We start from the raw sequence: 15127 nt of genomic DNA on the forward strand, positions 1-15127 counted from the left end.
TGACAAGTGTATGTATGCCTTTATTGTTTGTATGCTTTCTTACAGTCAAATCTGGTATGAGGAAAATACACAAAAGTAAAAATGTACTGATCATTTTATTGATCGGCATAAGACAATAATCAATTGCCACGTGTGAAATCTTGGCACTGATCGAGGCGAGATTAGACAGTAGAACTGATTCTTAAGTGGCTAGTCCATAAACCCTGATCTTTTTGGTAATTATTAGAGGATTGTCCTAAATGCAACATGGCACCTCACTTCCTCTGTGTGTGTGTGTGTGGTACTAATAGTCAATAGTTGTAGTAGTAGTAGTAAACCAGACGCGTCCATTGTGCGCTAGAGTCCATTGTTACTGAAGACGCCAACATTGATTGACAGCGCCACCTCTGGCTTCTTGGCCACCTTGTTTTGCGATCTAGTGCAGTTTGAGCCTCCAGCCCTTTCTCTAAAAAACAAAAACAAACAAGCAAACGATTACAAGTCTGTCCATCAGTATTTATTCATCATCTGAATAAATCTGAACAACATATCCACCCACCAACCATTTTTGCGGTTTATATAATCCATCTTGCCGAGGTACCGGCGCTGGCAACAGACTAGATAGCTCGTTAGTGGCTATCTGGTTGCAGAGCCAAAGTAGGAGGTTAGTTCCTGGGTGCTCTTATTTTTCTAACACACCAGCGGAAGTAGCAAAGTGGAGAGTGGGAGGGGCCAACTTGACGACACGGCGCGAGCAAAGCAGACACCAGCGAGAGATGTGTCTTGTGAGAGTTGCTGGAAGGTTTCCTGTACTGTATAGTACTGCATTTTTAAGAGTACACCAAGTTTTAAAGATGCTATGAAAATACATTTAAAGTGTTTAAGGATCTTTTTTTTTTTGTGGACTAAACTATTATTTAATACCCTGGCGGCACGGTGGGCGACAGGTTACAGCATCTGCCTCATAGTTCTGATGTCTGGGGTTCAATCCCCGGCCCCGCCTGTGTGCAGTTTGCATGTTCTCCCCGTGCCTGCGTGGGTTTTCTCCGGGCACTCCGGTTTCCTCTCACATCCCAGAAACATGCATTAATTGGACACTTTAAATTGCCCGTAGGTGTGAATGTGAGTGCGACTGGTTGTTTGTTTGTATGTGCCCTGCGATTGCCTGGCAACCAGTTCAGGGTGTACCCCGCCTCCTGCCCGATGATAGCTGGGATAGGCTGCGGCACGCCCGCGACCCTAGTGAGGAGAAGCGACTCAGAAAATGGATGGATAATTACCCTTTCTTTCGTCGCTCTGCCTGGCCTTGTTCGTGCTCCTGAGTGTGGAAGTCCTTGTTGTCAATCAAAAGGTTCTGCAAACAGGAAAAATATAATCTATATATGGAAGTACTTATTTTATTTTAAAATATTTATGACAAAAAATAAAAAATAAAAAAAATAAAAAAATCTACATTTTTCTTTTTTTTTTACCTTGACGCCAATCACGTCACCATCTTTGAGATGAAACGGTGCTCCTAATAATGAGTCTGCATTTGACCTCTTTTTCCTCTTGGACAGCGGCCTGCTCTGTAACAAAAATACAACAAAAATAAATTGACTATATCATATTTCCTCATATAGTAGCCAAGGGCGGCTGCAGGGAGCTGTAGATTGGGGGGACTTCCATATTTGCGGTTGGGCATTCTAATTGTTTTTTAAGCCTTTCCTCCGTTATTTTCGGAAAAACTCACAGTCACCTATTTGCTCAGTCCGAAGTAGGTCCTAACATAAAAGTATTCCTTTGGCACCATCTAGTGGAATCTTGGTGCCAAAGAACTTTGTTGAAGAGCTTCTTGTAGTAGCTTTGTGGAATCTATAGGCAATCTTTTAAGAGTGTCAATTACTTGGGGATGTTCCCTATTAGCTTCCTTGTCGTCTCACCCAGCAGATTTCCTCCCAGGTGTGTTTGTGTGGCTGGTACTTGGCCAGCACGATCGAGCCCGCAGCCAAGCCGTAGAACTCGGCCACGAAGGCCCGCAAGCCGGCGGCCGTCGAGTCCCACGACGCGTCCCAAATCAGCTCCTGTGCCCGATAGTAGCAGCGCTTCCCCGGTACTCCCATCTTAACACTCAGCACTATCTCCTTGGGGCTTCATCAAAGCAAGAAAATCCATATTCAATTATTGGATGACATAATAAACAGACATGAATGACCTCAGCGGACCCTTATTCATGCACCACAGCAATTGTTTTAACAGTTGTTTGACCAAAGGAGGCTTTTATAGGTTTTGTTATGAATGAAAAAGGTTATTTACCATTTTATTTTTAATGACTATCAATATCATTATTATTATTTGAAGTGTCAGAAAAAAATATTATTATATATTCAATTGGAGAATAGCAGACAATCTATTAAGTGAAATACTAAATAACACTGTATTAATAATATGAATTCAAATACAATTGCACGAAACCAGGAGATAAATAAATCATCATTATTATTGCTGTGATTTGAAGAATGACAAAAGAAATGTCACAAGCAAATGATTAAATAATTAGAATTCAAAAATAAAGACAAAAAACAATATTAATGGGAGCTTCATGTGACCAAACAAAAACTTGTCCGAATATTGTTTTCTTTAGCATTGGTATCTTTGAGCAAAACTTAAAAACTTCTATATGACCTAAACAACTTTTATGGTCATCTTTGGTAGCTCTTGAAAACAAAAGACTTAGTAGACATTTCAAATTTTTTCAGGTTCTTTGTTGTGTTCTCCTGCCATAGGGCTCCACCAGTGGCCTGAACTGGAAAGAAGTGCTTCTTCCTATTTGAAGTTGGTTGCGCATAACCCCTATTCATTTCGCTCAACTTTTATTAGTAGAATTACTGCAATTATTTATTATTGTTATTATTATTTAGGGGAGTGTGGAAAAGTAAAAGCAGTAAAAATATTAAAAGCTAATTATAAAATGAATCATTTAGAAATATTAATCACAAATATCATTGATTGCCCAGTTGAGCTTTGTTAGATAATTATTATTATTTATACATTTATAAGAGTGTAAAAAAGAATATCACAAACTAGCTATTAAAAAAGTGCAACATTAATATTAAAGCAATATTGATACAGTCAAGGGAAAATATATCTTACCCGAGATCTTCCTCTTTTAACAGCTGTTGTACACAAATATCTGTGCCGCTAGTTATATTTAGTTTCCTGAGGAGTTAAGAGGCAAAGCATCAAGTGATGTTGACATTACACAATCACATTCAGTGCAATGGAAAGTGATTGCTGCCAAAGGTGCATCAACCATGTATCGAATAATAACATACATGTGATTTCCTAGTTTATTTAAAGTAAATTTGAAAACATCCCAAAAATAAAACATGTTTTCATTATGGGGTGTTGTGTGGAGAACTTTGAGGATAGACAATGTATTCAACTTTGGAATAATGCTGTAAGATAACAAAATGAGTGTTGAATACTTTTGGATGCATTGTACAGTACAGTTCAATCACGTGAGTGGGCGTGCCTGAGTGAGACTTGGTTTCCTCTGAGGATGCGAACCAGCCTGTGTGCCTCCATCTTCCACAGGCGGAGGAAGGCGGCGGGCCGGCGCCCGTACTGGAAAGCTGGAAGAGTCAACACCTGGTGTACAAAAACAGACAAATTGTTGCAAAATCACGTTTATAAAAGGGTAATATAATCCCAGGATTGCACAGGAACCTGAGTCTTGAGGTCCTCCAGGCTGACGTCCACCGATACCTCCACCTGACCGACCCTTATGAGCTCTGACGGGTGAGAATTAGCTTGAGCTGCGGCGTAAACCTCCTCCATCTGCTCCTGAGCGTGGCCGTTGTCAGTGTGATTCACATTGGTTTCCATGGAGACGGGATCCTGAAGCATCCATACGGACATCTCTAGAAACCCCTGATTGGGAAAAAAAATAAATTGGGGTCAAACCTGCACGGAATATAAATACAAGGTGAAATTACCTTCGGAGGAATTCGTCCTTCTGAGATGACGAGTGTATCTCCGCTGTTTATATTCATCTCTGACAGAGACGCATCCTAAATAGGAATTATCCAAAAGTGTCAGGAACAGAGTGGGGGGGGGGGGGGGGGGGGGGGAGAAAGAAAAAAATCCCAGTATACATTGTTTACAGTGCTTCCAGAAAGGAATCATAGCACTTAACCTTTTCCACATTTTATGTTGCAGCCTTAATCCAAAATGGATCCTCTCTTTTTTTTCCTCCCTTAAAATTCTACACACAATAAATACCCCATAAGGACAACAGAAAAGATATTTGGCAATTAAACAAATAAAAAAAAATAAAAATCACATATAGCTTACACACGTATCCCCATCCTTTCCTCAACACAACGGTACCTCTCGACTTACGAGTTTTTCAAGACGGGAGGCGTCGCTGGACCGATTTTTTATTTTTTTTTGCTTCGACGTGCGAGCAAAGGCTCATGGGTAGGGAACCATTCTTCTTCTTCTTCAAAAAAAAAAGAGGCAACGCGTTTGCTTCAACTTCTTCACTGCCACTCACAATTTAAGTTTATTGACAAACTAAACATAAAACTAAGAGAATTATACCTGTACTTAAAATAACCACATAACCTTTCCTCGGGAAAGTCTGCTAGCTTAATGCTAAAACAGTTTAATAAAAAAATCTTGGGCAGGCTAACAAAACAAACAATTCCGTGGTGTAATAACCCTTTAAAAAAATGGATATTTGAACACAATGCAGCAACAATACTAACAGGATATAAAAAGAGGGATTCAACAACAACAAAAAATCAGAATTGGGCATCATGCCCTGCATTGTGTACGTAGCCAAAATGAAAAAGTGAAGCGCTTTAAATCTTTCCGGATGCACTGTACAGTATATTGTATTATGAACTCCAGGACCATTACCAACTATTTTCATCAATATTGAGTGCACTTTGTGAGAGTGGACTACATTATCCATCAATGAGGATAATTCACGCGTAAAAGTAATTATTATAACAGGAGGGTTAACAAGAAATACTAGCAACACACTTCTTTGGACACCCACCTCGTCGACCAGTGCCTCTCCCACCTCCTCGCACCAGTCCAGCCTTCGCAAATGCCAACAGCTGCCTGCAAACATTAAACCTTTAAAATAGGAAAACATAACTTGAGGGGGAAAAAAAAAAGAATTTACCATCAATTCCAACAGCATTCAGCATTGCCTGCAGACACTGCAAGTTAAACATAATAAAACTGTAAATGCAATGCTCGATATACACTTAAAGTGGAAATGCCCCAAAACTAGTACATTTGGAGTTCAAACATTTGCTAGAAAAATATTCCTCAAAAGTCCTACAAAAACTTCAAACCTTCATGTGATGCGAGACTCAGTAGGCCTCTGAATTAATTTTACAAGTGTTTTTTTGTGTTTGGTGATACCGCCACTGTAGGGTAATATGCAGTGATGGCAAAAGTGTGATGATAAACTACAGAAGCAGAAATTAATCTTACTGCGACATGGGAAAACGTGCATAAAACATCGATTTTTTTTATGGTGCAAAAAACAAATAAATAAAAAAAGGAAAGATACTGACATAAAAATTAAAAAGTACAAAATGAAACAAAATTCAACCAAAAAACAAAGAAAAAGGAAAGAAATCCCACAAAAAAAGAACAAAAAATATATTAATACTGACCAAAAAATAAGGGGAAAATGGGGAGGTTAAAAAAACATTAAAATAAATGTGAAAAAAATATATTTTTTAAAAGCCATCCATTTTCTATAGTGTCCTCATTCGGGTTCTACTCTGACGGCCGCGCCTACCACTGAATGATCTGTCTGTGCACTGTTCTGTCTGTCATATTTACATGCAAATGTTCATGAAAATGTACTATCCCTTTTTAAATAAGGGTCGCAGGCAATCCAATCCCTCGCTTCTTCGCATTTCTTTCATGGCAATTACAAGGAGGTCAATTTTTCTCGGATTTTTGCTCTTCGCAGTCGGGCTGGGCCCGTATCCCCAGCTAATAGCATTGGATACGGTCTGTACTATGAAGGGCTATTCTTCTTATTTAAAAAAAAAATACATTTTGGGGGGGTTAGAATGGATGGATGGTCATTCCCATCCATTTCAATGTGAAATGATTATTTGAGATTCGAGTGTTTTGAGTTACCAGTGTGTTCATGCAACAAATTAAACTTGGAAATCAAAGCACTACTGTATTTTTTAATGCATACCTCTTTAAGAGTGCTGGTCTTTTCTATGTTAATGTCCATCTCCATTGCAGCAGGTGGCGCTGCACCCACAGCAAAGTGCAGGAAAAGCTGCAAACACAAAAAGAGAAACTCTATTTATCAAGCGATAGTACATTCTTATTATTAGCGTTGTGCTCCTGCACTACTATTGTTCATGTAAAAAAAAAAAAATAATAATTCTAAAACATAAAAATAAACAAACCTGCGACGCCTCGGGGGCCCGGCCCGGACAAAGCATCACGGTGTTCATGAGCCGCACGCCGGCCTCTCGCACGCACAAATCCTCGCACACTGTTCGCACAACCAGAGCGGAGGCGTCACAACTCCGCCCGTGTTCAAAAGGTAGAAAATTACAAGGTAGCCGCAACTTTTAAGAATTTAATGTGGGCCAACAATGACAGAGCACATGGGGTGTTTTCTAAATGAGGGGGGAGTTTCCAGCCCGTGTGCAGCCATGAAACAGCACACATCAAACAAAGTACCTGGAGGAAGGAGTTTCCCTGTGCTGTCCATATGTCTTAGGCAGCATTCTGCACCTGGAGCGAGGAGAAAAATGGAAATTTACCAGCACAGACTTACAAAAGTGCAAATGAACAGTCCATACACACCCTCATTTAAACTCCCTTGTGGGTGGAAGCAAGCTGAGCTGAAATGCCAAATTCTCTACATCAGTGGTTCTCAAACATTTTACACCAAGTACCACCATAATGACCAATAGTAAAATGTCATCAAGTAGTAGGACAAAGTGTTCATCAAAAATGAGACAGAGGTTTTCGTCCTAAACAGTATAACTTTTTTATCGTGAGCCACTCTAGGCGAAGTAGCCAAGAAGTACAATATTTACTGTTGTTATGACTACGTTGGCGACGGTGTGATAAGACTATATGGCCCCAAAATATAAACGTTGAACATCTTGCCTGGGAGTCGCAGCTCGTTGATGGCCCTCTCTTTCACCTCACGCAGCAGCTGTAGAGAGACACAAACAACGCAAAGTGCGTGATTCAAAGTGGTAAAAATGAAGAGAAAGCAAACCAAGGTGTACAAAATGGCCGACCGTATCTCCTGAAGCAGGGACCTTGACTCTCCGGCTCTCCGCTGCGTCGCCCCCTCCTAGGCCGCAGCCATACGGTTGAAACTCCACTTGGAGCCAGCGACAGTCTGATGGCGTCACCACAGTGATCACATCTCCATTTACAGTGAACATGCTGAACAAAACAGACCAAAAAGGAGTTATAACATTTAAAGATGAAATATTATGGCAAGGCTAACTTTTGAATTGTGTCCTGAGTGCCTTCAGTAAGCTGAATTTTGTGTACCTGCCTCACCACAAATAAGCAAATTTACATAATAACTGCTCCAAGAACAAGTTTCTCCAACCATGAACTGGCAGCTAAGCGGGCTAAAGAGCCGCCATTTTCACAGCACGGAAGCACACCATGTCAAAGCCAAAAGGTAAGCAGGGTTAGCACATACTAGCCGACAGTGTTATCAGCGTTAGCTTTTAACAAATCTTTTGATAAGCGGTACATATGCAAATGTTCGGCTACGTTGTTGATGTGGGGGGGCAGGGAGAGGTATTTGTGTTTGTCGATGTGTCCGCTGCATGAGCCACATGCACAGATCATCTGCACGAATTGATAAATTGACAATTCGGAATATTGAAGTGAAAATACAACAGGGGGTTATGCTTGTTTTAGCCAGTGGTGGCTTTGAGCAAACACCATTCATTTGCAGTCTGGACACGGATGGGTGAACATCCCGTTTTGAAGGGCGTCTCAGTCTTCAGAAGCCTCCAAAAACAACGGAAAAAGTCGTTAATTTGTTGCTCGACGCTTTTTTTTTTTTCTTTCTTGGAAGATAGTCGCTTGATGGGTCAAGCAAAGTCGCTCAGGTGGCAACACTGAGTAGGCTCGCTTTGTCACAATTGCATAGCTCTGGTCATCATGGTAACAGAATAGTGCATGAGACAAATTTTATTATTCATTGGAACGTTTATCTAAGGACATTTCTATTTATTTAATGGCATTTTTATGTATTTAATATATTTTGTATTCATTTAATGACCAACAAGTCCAGATGGATGGATGGAATTATTTATTTAAACATTTTTTAATACATTTGTTAGTAATTAAATAAAATGTTTAATGACACGTCTAATTATTTAATGGTATTTGTAATTATGTAATAGAATTTGTGATCATTTAATGGAATCTTTTTTCGTAATGAGATTTTTGTTCATTTAAAACCCCACCCCAAACAAAGTGATTTCAACCACCCTGTGACAAGTGGATTTTGTGTGTACTGTAATTATCTATCCCAGTGATTCTCAGTGTGGCACGAGTACTACTACAGTAGTGGTACGTGAAACGGGAAAGATGAAATTCAATGTTTCTACTTTGCATAATGTAAGAGTGGCTTCAAGGTTTTTCTAAATCCAGTACAGTACATTTGAGTTAAGGTGTATTTATTTGTACTTTGAAGTACAACACATTTGCATTTAAACACTTCGAAATGTTTGGTTTCAAACATTTATTTGGTAACAATTATCATTACGCTTTTATGTGCAATACATTTTAACAGAATAATTGTAAGTACAGTTTATTTCCCTCTATTTAAGCAGTGTTAATGTTTAAATTGTGCATAATGTTACAGTGGCTAACAAAAATATTATTATTATATTTTTGGGGATTTTCTTTGAACATTTGGGCCCCACTATTTAAGTGGGATAGGGACTGAGCTTGACTGCGAATAGTGAAAAGCTCTCCTTTAAAAAATAATAATAATAATAAATAAAAAATTTAAAAAAGCAAATAAAGGTAGATTGGGAAAGATTAAAATTTTTAAAAATGAATGAGGGGGGATTTCTGTGAAAAAGATAGAATCCGCTAATACATGAATTTGTTAATACCGAACGTCCACTGTACTACTCGACTGTCATTTAATTTGGGTCATCGTGGCTGTGCTTGGATAGCCAAATAGGTGTTTGAAGTGGTGCCTGGTGTAAAATGTTTGAGAACTGCTTTATCCTTTGTGTATTTTGAAAGAAGAATGCCCAAGCGCTTTTATTAAGACACCTGGGAACTGTTCTAAATTGCGAATAAATTGCTTAATATCTCCCTTAAAAAATAAGATGAAAATGACAACACACGTGACTTACCTGTTATCAAAAGACTGCGGTTCCAGCACGAGCAGGGCGTCTCCATCTTTAAGCGACAGCTCCTTGAGGGTCCGGAACATGTCATGGGATGGAAAAACTCGCCACGCGCTGGCGCCGGCACCCTCGCCCGCCCCACGCTCTCCTCTTTTGGTGCCCACCTGCTCCTGACACAGCAGACTCCCGGCGGGCTCCCCCAGGGTTTCCTGCACTTCGCTGAGGGTGGCGGCGCTTGCGAACGCAATCGCCTCCTTTTTTAGCCCCCCGCCCTCCACGTTGTTGCCAGCCTCTTTCAACACCGCGCCCTCCAGGGTGGGTCGGACGACGGTGAGGAGCACCGGCTCCCACTCGGCTCCGGTTAGGACACTTTCACCACAGACCTGAAAAGATCTGACATTTTAGCTTTAGCTTGTTACATCTGCCAAGGAGGCAATGGTTTCTATGGTATGTTTGTGCCAAAATTCAAAGACAATTTAATAGATTATTAAAATATGAATTCATTACAATGTGAAATAAATCAATTTTCCATTACAGTAGCTAATTAAATTGTGAAATATAACTTCATTACACAAAACTATTTCATTCTATAATTAATTTCAGGACCCATTCATATATTTCAAGATATTTTTAGTTAATTAATGCCATTTTTATTTAGGTAAGAGATTTCTTTAATATTATTTAGTGGAACTATTATTTATTTAGTGAAATATATATTTGTTTAAAACCATGTTCAATTATTTAATGGATATTTATTTTTGAAATTTTCATTCATGCAAAAAAAAAACATTTATAGAATGTTTTTTTAAATGGATGTTTTATTTATAGAATAGCATTTTTAATCATGTAATGGAATTAATTAACAGTATGTTATGTAATGACATTTTACTTGTGTTATTTAGTCGATTTTTCTATTATTTAATGTCATGTTTATTCATTTATTGACTTATTACAGGTTTATTTAATGGCCAATTATTTTATGCTGCAGCACATTTAAAAGCACAACTAAAAGCGCAATCACCTCCATTCATATTGCTCACATATAGACATTGAATAGTTAGAGGAGCCCTTTCAAACTATGTTGCTAACCAACACAGCAGCACCTAAACAGTCTCTCAGAATAATTAAATTGTGAAGTCTCAACTAGTTCCCAGTGCAGCATTAAAATATGTTCTTGTGTTATGACATCGCTCAACAAAGTTGTGTGCATCCTTGTTTATGTTTCGTGTGGCTATGAGACTTATTATTTGTTTCACTTGACAAATTGTAATATAGCACTAATCTCATTTTTATGACTACTTCAAAAGGCGCCTGCCCATATAAACACCATTAGACACTATTTGCAGCAATACTGTAAATTATTACGTAAAAATAATACTTTTGTTCCACTTTTGTTAGACGTTTGGCCTCAGTTCTCACCTCTCGCCCGTTCCAAACAAATATGTCAGGGTTTGTAGCGACGCCTGCACTGAGGAGTGAGACAGTGTCATCTGAAACAATTAAGCATCCCCAAGTAAAGAGACATGCGCTCGATTGTAACGCTGCGGCATTCTGTTCAGGTGTCTAACCTGCGAGAGTGTTGTACAAGTGGAGGCCCGCTGGAAGCATCTTGGCCAAGGTCAGAGCTATGTCGCCCTTCCATTGTTCCTCTTGCTAATTATAACAATAAAGACACTGTGTTTATTTGTGCTGATGGAAATCAAGTCAAATGCTTTTTTTTGTAAATAAATACCTGACAAATAGCCAATCGCAAGTCTCCAACAGTCCTTCTGCAGTCAAAAACGAGCGTGGTGCCAGCACTGGACTCTTTGCTGATCGACTGCAGGGCTCCTTTTATCAGCCTATAAGAGGACGCCAGGTGGAGATGCAGCTCTACGAGGTTATTACTGGCATCATACTCCTCCCTGTGATTGGGAACAATATTTACTCAGACTCACATCATTGACGTCTTGCGATATACAGCAATGAATTACTTTTGAATGTTTGTATACAGATAAAAGGGATACCTTGACTTTTGAGTTTTCTAGTTACGAGCCATCGCTTGGTCATTTTTTGCTTTGTGTTGCCAGCCAAAATGTGAGGTTCGAGCAAGCTTCAGATAAGCCGCTACTCAAATGAAGGAAAAAAAAAAAAACATTGAGCAATTCAGGTGGAATATTGAATTAGGAGCTTGCTAACGGAATAAATTACCGTATACTCAAAGGTCAAGGTACCACTGTACTTGAATCTCTATAATCCCTGCCAACCCATCAAGTGTGAAATTAACCACGTAAAGCTACGGTTACATGCCTATTTCTGAACATGTTTATTCAGTGAGTGGTTCTGCTTTTGGGCTCCACTGCTACGTAATAGTGTTACTGCGTTTTGTATTTGGTAAGTTCCAGTATTGCTCCGCCTTTATGTGGCTGGATAAGACTTTGTAAGGGTTGTAAAATGAGCTGCAGTACCGCATCTGCTGCAGATTGTGGTTCTCGTCCTGAGCCATCTGGATGAGATGATGAGGAACTTTATAGTGAGGACTGCTCAGAGCTGCAAAGGAATATCATCAGAATTTTTTTGGGGGGGGTCTTCTCAGGCACTCAAGTCTTTTTTGCATTTGTTACCTTCAGTGGGCCGCTGCAATTGCATCTTCCTGTAGAACAGCATGTAGGCACTCTCTTGGCCTTGGAACTGCTTCTCTATCTCCGACTCCCTGATGGAGGTCACGGTGGAGTCATTCAGGTCAAACCAGTGGCTAGTCTGCAGCCACACGAGAGGAACTTCTATCACTCAACATCCGTCAGAAAGATAATTTGATTCATTTTATTATTGTTCATGTGGACCTCTTGTTGGAGCTCCTGTTGAGAAACAGTGCCACCTTCTAGGCCAGCAGTTGTGGGGAGCTCACTCACCGGGCCGGGCGTTTTAGCCTTCAGAGCCACTTGGATACAGTTGGACACTAACATGAAAACGTCATTGTGTGACTTCAGGAACTGTTTGATAGGAGAAAAAAATAAGAAAGGTCTCAGTTTGACTGTAAAAATACACTATGATTATTGCAAAACAATCATAATCGGCTTCCTCCGAGGCAGGACAATCTTAAACGTGAAAAATCACAACGCGCAAAACTTTTCCACACCATTCCTGTTCATTGAAGAGCACTGCTCCACTTGGTCCCTAACAGAAAAAGTTTAATTACCGACCTTAGCTCATTTTGTATAACATTAGGTGTGCATTTTTACATAACTAAATAGCTGCCTGTATAGCTAGGTTATTTTGTGGCTATTGTAAGGAAATCGGTTGTCTTTTTACATAATTTACTGACTAATAATAGGCAACCTAATAGAGATGGGCTATTAATCGATTGATTCAAGTTTATTAGTAAAGAGGATTCTTTTTTTTGCTTCCGTGGTGCAATCCGCGTCACCAGTGACATGCACTTCCTAACTGCTTACACTAACAACATTGGTGCGACTAGAGTAGCTATCTTACAAAAGCACAGCCAATGTTGTCAATTTAAGAGATTTGGTTGCTATATTTAGTGATTTTTCCCAAACCTTTAGCGACTACTTTTTAAAACAGCAATGAACGTCTTTAAATCCCACTAAGAAACAGACAATATAACCGGAAGAATTTTTATATGAATTTCCATATGACAAAAGCCCTAGAGAAAGGTAATGAAGGACTCAGTTCAGTTGAACAGTTCAAAATTTTTGAACATATAAAATGTTACATGTGGAAGTTGATGCAAGTTAATGGTGAGGAAAAAAACTTTCAAAGCTTGTTTGGTTGTTTGTTTGGCTTGGTTAGGCGAAAAGCTAATTGCAGAAGGTTAAGAAAAAACGGGTTTGAGTAATGACACTGTCATCTGCTTTTTCAATATGCAAAGGAGGAAATATTTTTTTAAAAAAATGTTTTTTTTTTTTGTTTTTTTATAAATCTGATTTTATAAAACTCACTCAACCCTAATTATGTGAGCAAGCTTGCTAACTAAATAGCCCATTGCCTCACACTTTCCACATTCTGAAGAGGTAATTACCAAAAAAAATACAAAATAAAAAAAATAAAACACCTTGACAATGGGGCCATAGTCTTTCTTAAAGGTTTTGCTCCAGGAGGAACCGATCTTCTCCATGAGTTTCTGGCCCAACTGGTCCAATCGGACATTCTTTGATGGCTCCTAGAGAGAGAAGAGAAAAGAAAAGAAAAGAGGAAGAAAAAAAAAACACTATCACTGACAAACACACACGAAAGGATAATTCTTTGTTGTTATACCTGGTCAATAATGGCAATGAGGACACACAAGGGGTCATTTTCATTGAGTTGCTGCTCTGCCTTTCGAGGCTTCTTTCTATTGTCGTTGTCCTCCTCCTGACAAACACAGAGATGAGATTAGATTCATTCTTAAATCCAATCCTCCATTTTTTTTCTCCAGTTTTTCACTCACCGGCGGCTCCCAGCAGCCGAGGCTTTCAATGTCTCTGATGTAAACGTGGTAATGGCCGCCGTAGCAGCCACCTTTGTGGATGATCACGGAGAATAACTCGTAGTAGTAGTCGGCGTCATCTCCGTCGGTCTGTAATGAGGCAAAAGCACTGCGCCGTGATGCTTAATCCTGATTGCCACACAACATTGTGGAGGGACCACATGTCGTAACGTTAAAGACGTCGTCAGACATGCAGTATAGTCGACCCTAGCCGATTTGCACATCGCCACTCTCCTCACACAATTATTCACTACAAATATTTGCATTGATCTGCATCATTCAATAAATATTCTCCAAAAATTATTTCTGCGTGACCACTGACGAGGTTTTGGCAAAAAGGCTTTCACAGAACTGAAATTTTGGAGAATTTTTGTATGTATTTTTTTTTTTTAATTGCACCAGTAAGCAATATTTTTTATACTAGACATGGCTTTTGACGAAGCACAAAAACAGTGAATATTTGAGTTTTTTCATTGAAAAGCAGATGACAGGTTCCTCCCCAAAAATCTGCCTATAGGCAAACTTGGGGTTCAGTTTTAGGGTTTGTAGTCTACCTGTTCACAAAATGGCCGCAGGTTGATGGTGAGGGGGAAGCTGTAGTGGCCTGTCTCCTTGTAACGCTCACACTTAGCAAAGTCAAAGCTGAACCTCAGCAAAGATATGGTCAGGAACGGGGGTAGCTTCCTCAACTTGGCAGACTGGGGAAAAGCACAACCACTTAAAAAAAAGGGGGGGAAAAAAAATGTACTTACTTTATGTTGACAGTAATAATGAAAGTTTTTACCTTTGCAGCAGTGACCAGTCTGCCACACACCCCACAACGGTACAGATTATTGCCTTCGAACAATTCCTCCTCCACAAACATGTTATGCAAAGCCTCCTCAAGGCTGGACACGCCGCAGACGCACACCGTCAGGTCCAGGAAGTCCTCCTGGTATAGAGGGCGTCAACACCTTTCTTAGCTCCCGCAGAAAGAAAATCATCTTCATAAACACACCGCGACAGTGAGTGGCAGGGACCTGTCGCTGGCTAACGTTGCCGCACTCCTTGCAGGCGATGCTGTTGACGATGGTGCCGTGGTACAGTCGGCGGATGAGCGTGCTGCCGGAGGTGCCCACCAGGGAATTTTCCAGAGCGCTGAACAAAATCCGGTTCAGTTCCTGCACATCGTGCTGGTTTGTTCCCTGTGTATTTCACAGTACTTTCAAAAAACTAATAATAACATACCTCATAATAATAATAATTAAAAAAAAAAAAAATACAAAAAATATATATTTAAGAATTTAACAGGCGC

The 15127-nt window shown here is 39.7% G+C and overlaps 1 protein-coding gene across 6 annotated transcripts in view; it reads right to left on the reverse strand.

The window, feature by feature from the left end:
- The window catches only part of usp40 (ubiquitin specific peptidase 40), a 20741-nt gene continuing 5614 nt past the window's right edge, over positions 1-15127 (reverse strand). For 4 of the 6 annotated variants that reach the window (XM_061794639.1, XM_061794637.1, XM_061794641.1 and 1 more), the window contains 28 exons: positions 14853-15017; positions 14618-14764; positions 14388-14531; positions 13795-13923; positions 13623-13718; positions 13420-13527; positions 12191-12340; positions 11972-12107; positions 11816-11897; positions 11101-11272; positions 10937-11021; positions 10788-10858; positions 9375-9751; positions 7272-7422; positions 7135-7183; positions 6700-6753; positions 6420-6508; positions 6200-6286; positions 5156-5192; positions 5027-5091; positions 3957-4031; positions 3688-3891; positions 3494-3609; positions 3112-3177; positions 1902-2109; positions 1452-1547; positions 1260-1333; positions 1-445 (listed from right to left, as the gene is read on the reverse strand). In XM_061794639.1, the coding sequence (XP_061650623.1) occupies positions 337-445; positions 1260-1333; positions 1452-1547; positions 1902-2109; positions 3112-3177; positions 3494-3609; positions 3688-3891; positions 3957-4031; positions 5027-5091; positions 5156-5192; positions 6200-6286; positions 6420-6508; positions 6700-6753; positions 7135-7183; positions 7272-7422; positions 9375-9751; positions 10788-10858; positions 10937-11021; positions 11101-11272; positions 11816-11897; positions 11972-12107; positions 12191-12340; positions 13420-13527; positions 13623-13718; positions 13795-13923; positions 14388-14531; positions 14618-14764; positions 14853-15017 (3342 nt within the window). In that variant the 3' untranslated portion in view covers positions 1-336. The remainder of the gene's footprint in view (positions 446-1259; positions 1334-1451; positions 1548-1901; positions 2110-3111; positions 3178-3493; positions 3610-3687; positions 3892-3956; positions 4032-5026; positions 5092-5155; positions 5193-6199; positions 6287-6419; positions 6509-6699; positions 6754-7134; positions 7184-7271; positions 7423-9374; positions 9752-10787; positions 10859-10936; positions 11022-11100; positions 11273-11815; positions 11898-11971; positions 12108-12190; positions 12341-13419; positions 13528-13622; positions 13719-13794; positions 13924-14387; positions 14532-14617; positions 14765-14852; positions 15018-15127) is intronic. The other 2 variants (XM_061794638.1, XM_061794640.1) reach the window with 2 other exon arrangements.

The sequence above is a fragment of the Phyllopteryx taeniolatus genome, chromosome 13 (genome assembly GCF_024500385.1).
Source record: "Phyllopteryx taeniolatus isolate TA_2022b chromosome 13, UOR_Ptae_1.2, whole genome shotgun sequence".
Classification (NCBI taxonomy): Eukaryota; Metazoa; Chordata; class Actinopteri; order Syngnathiformes; family Syngnathidae; genus Phyllopteryx; species Phyllopteryx taeniolatus.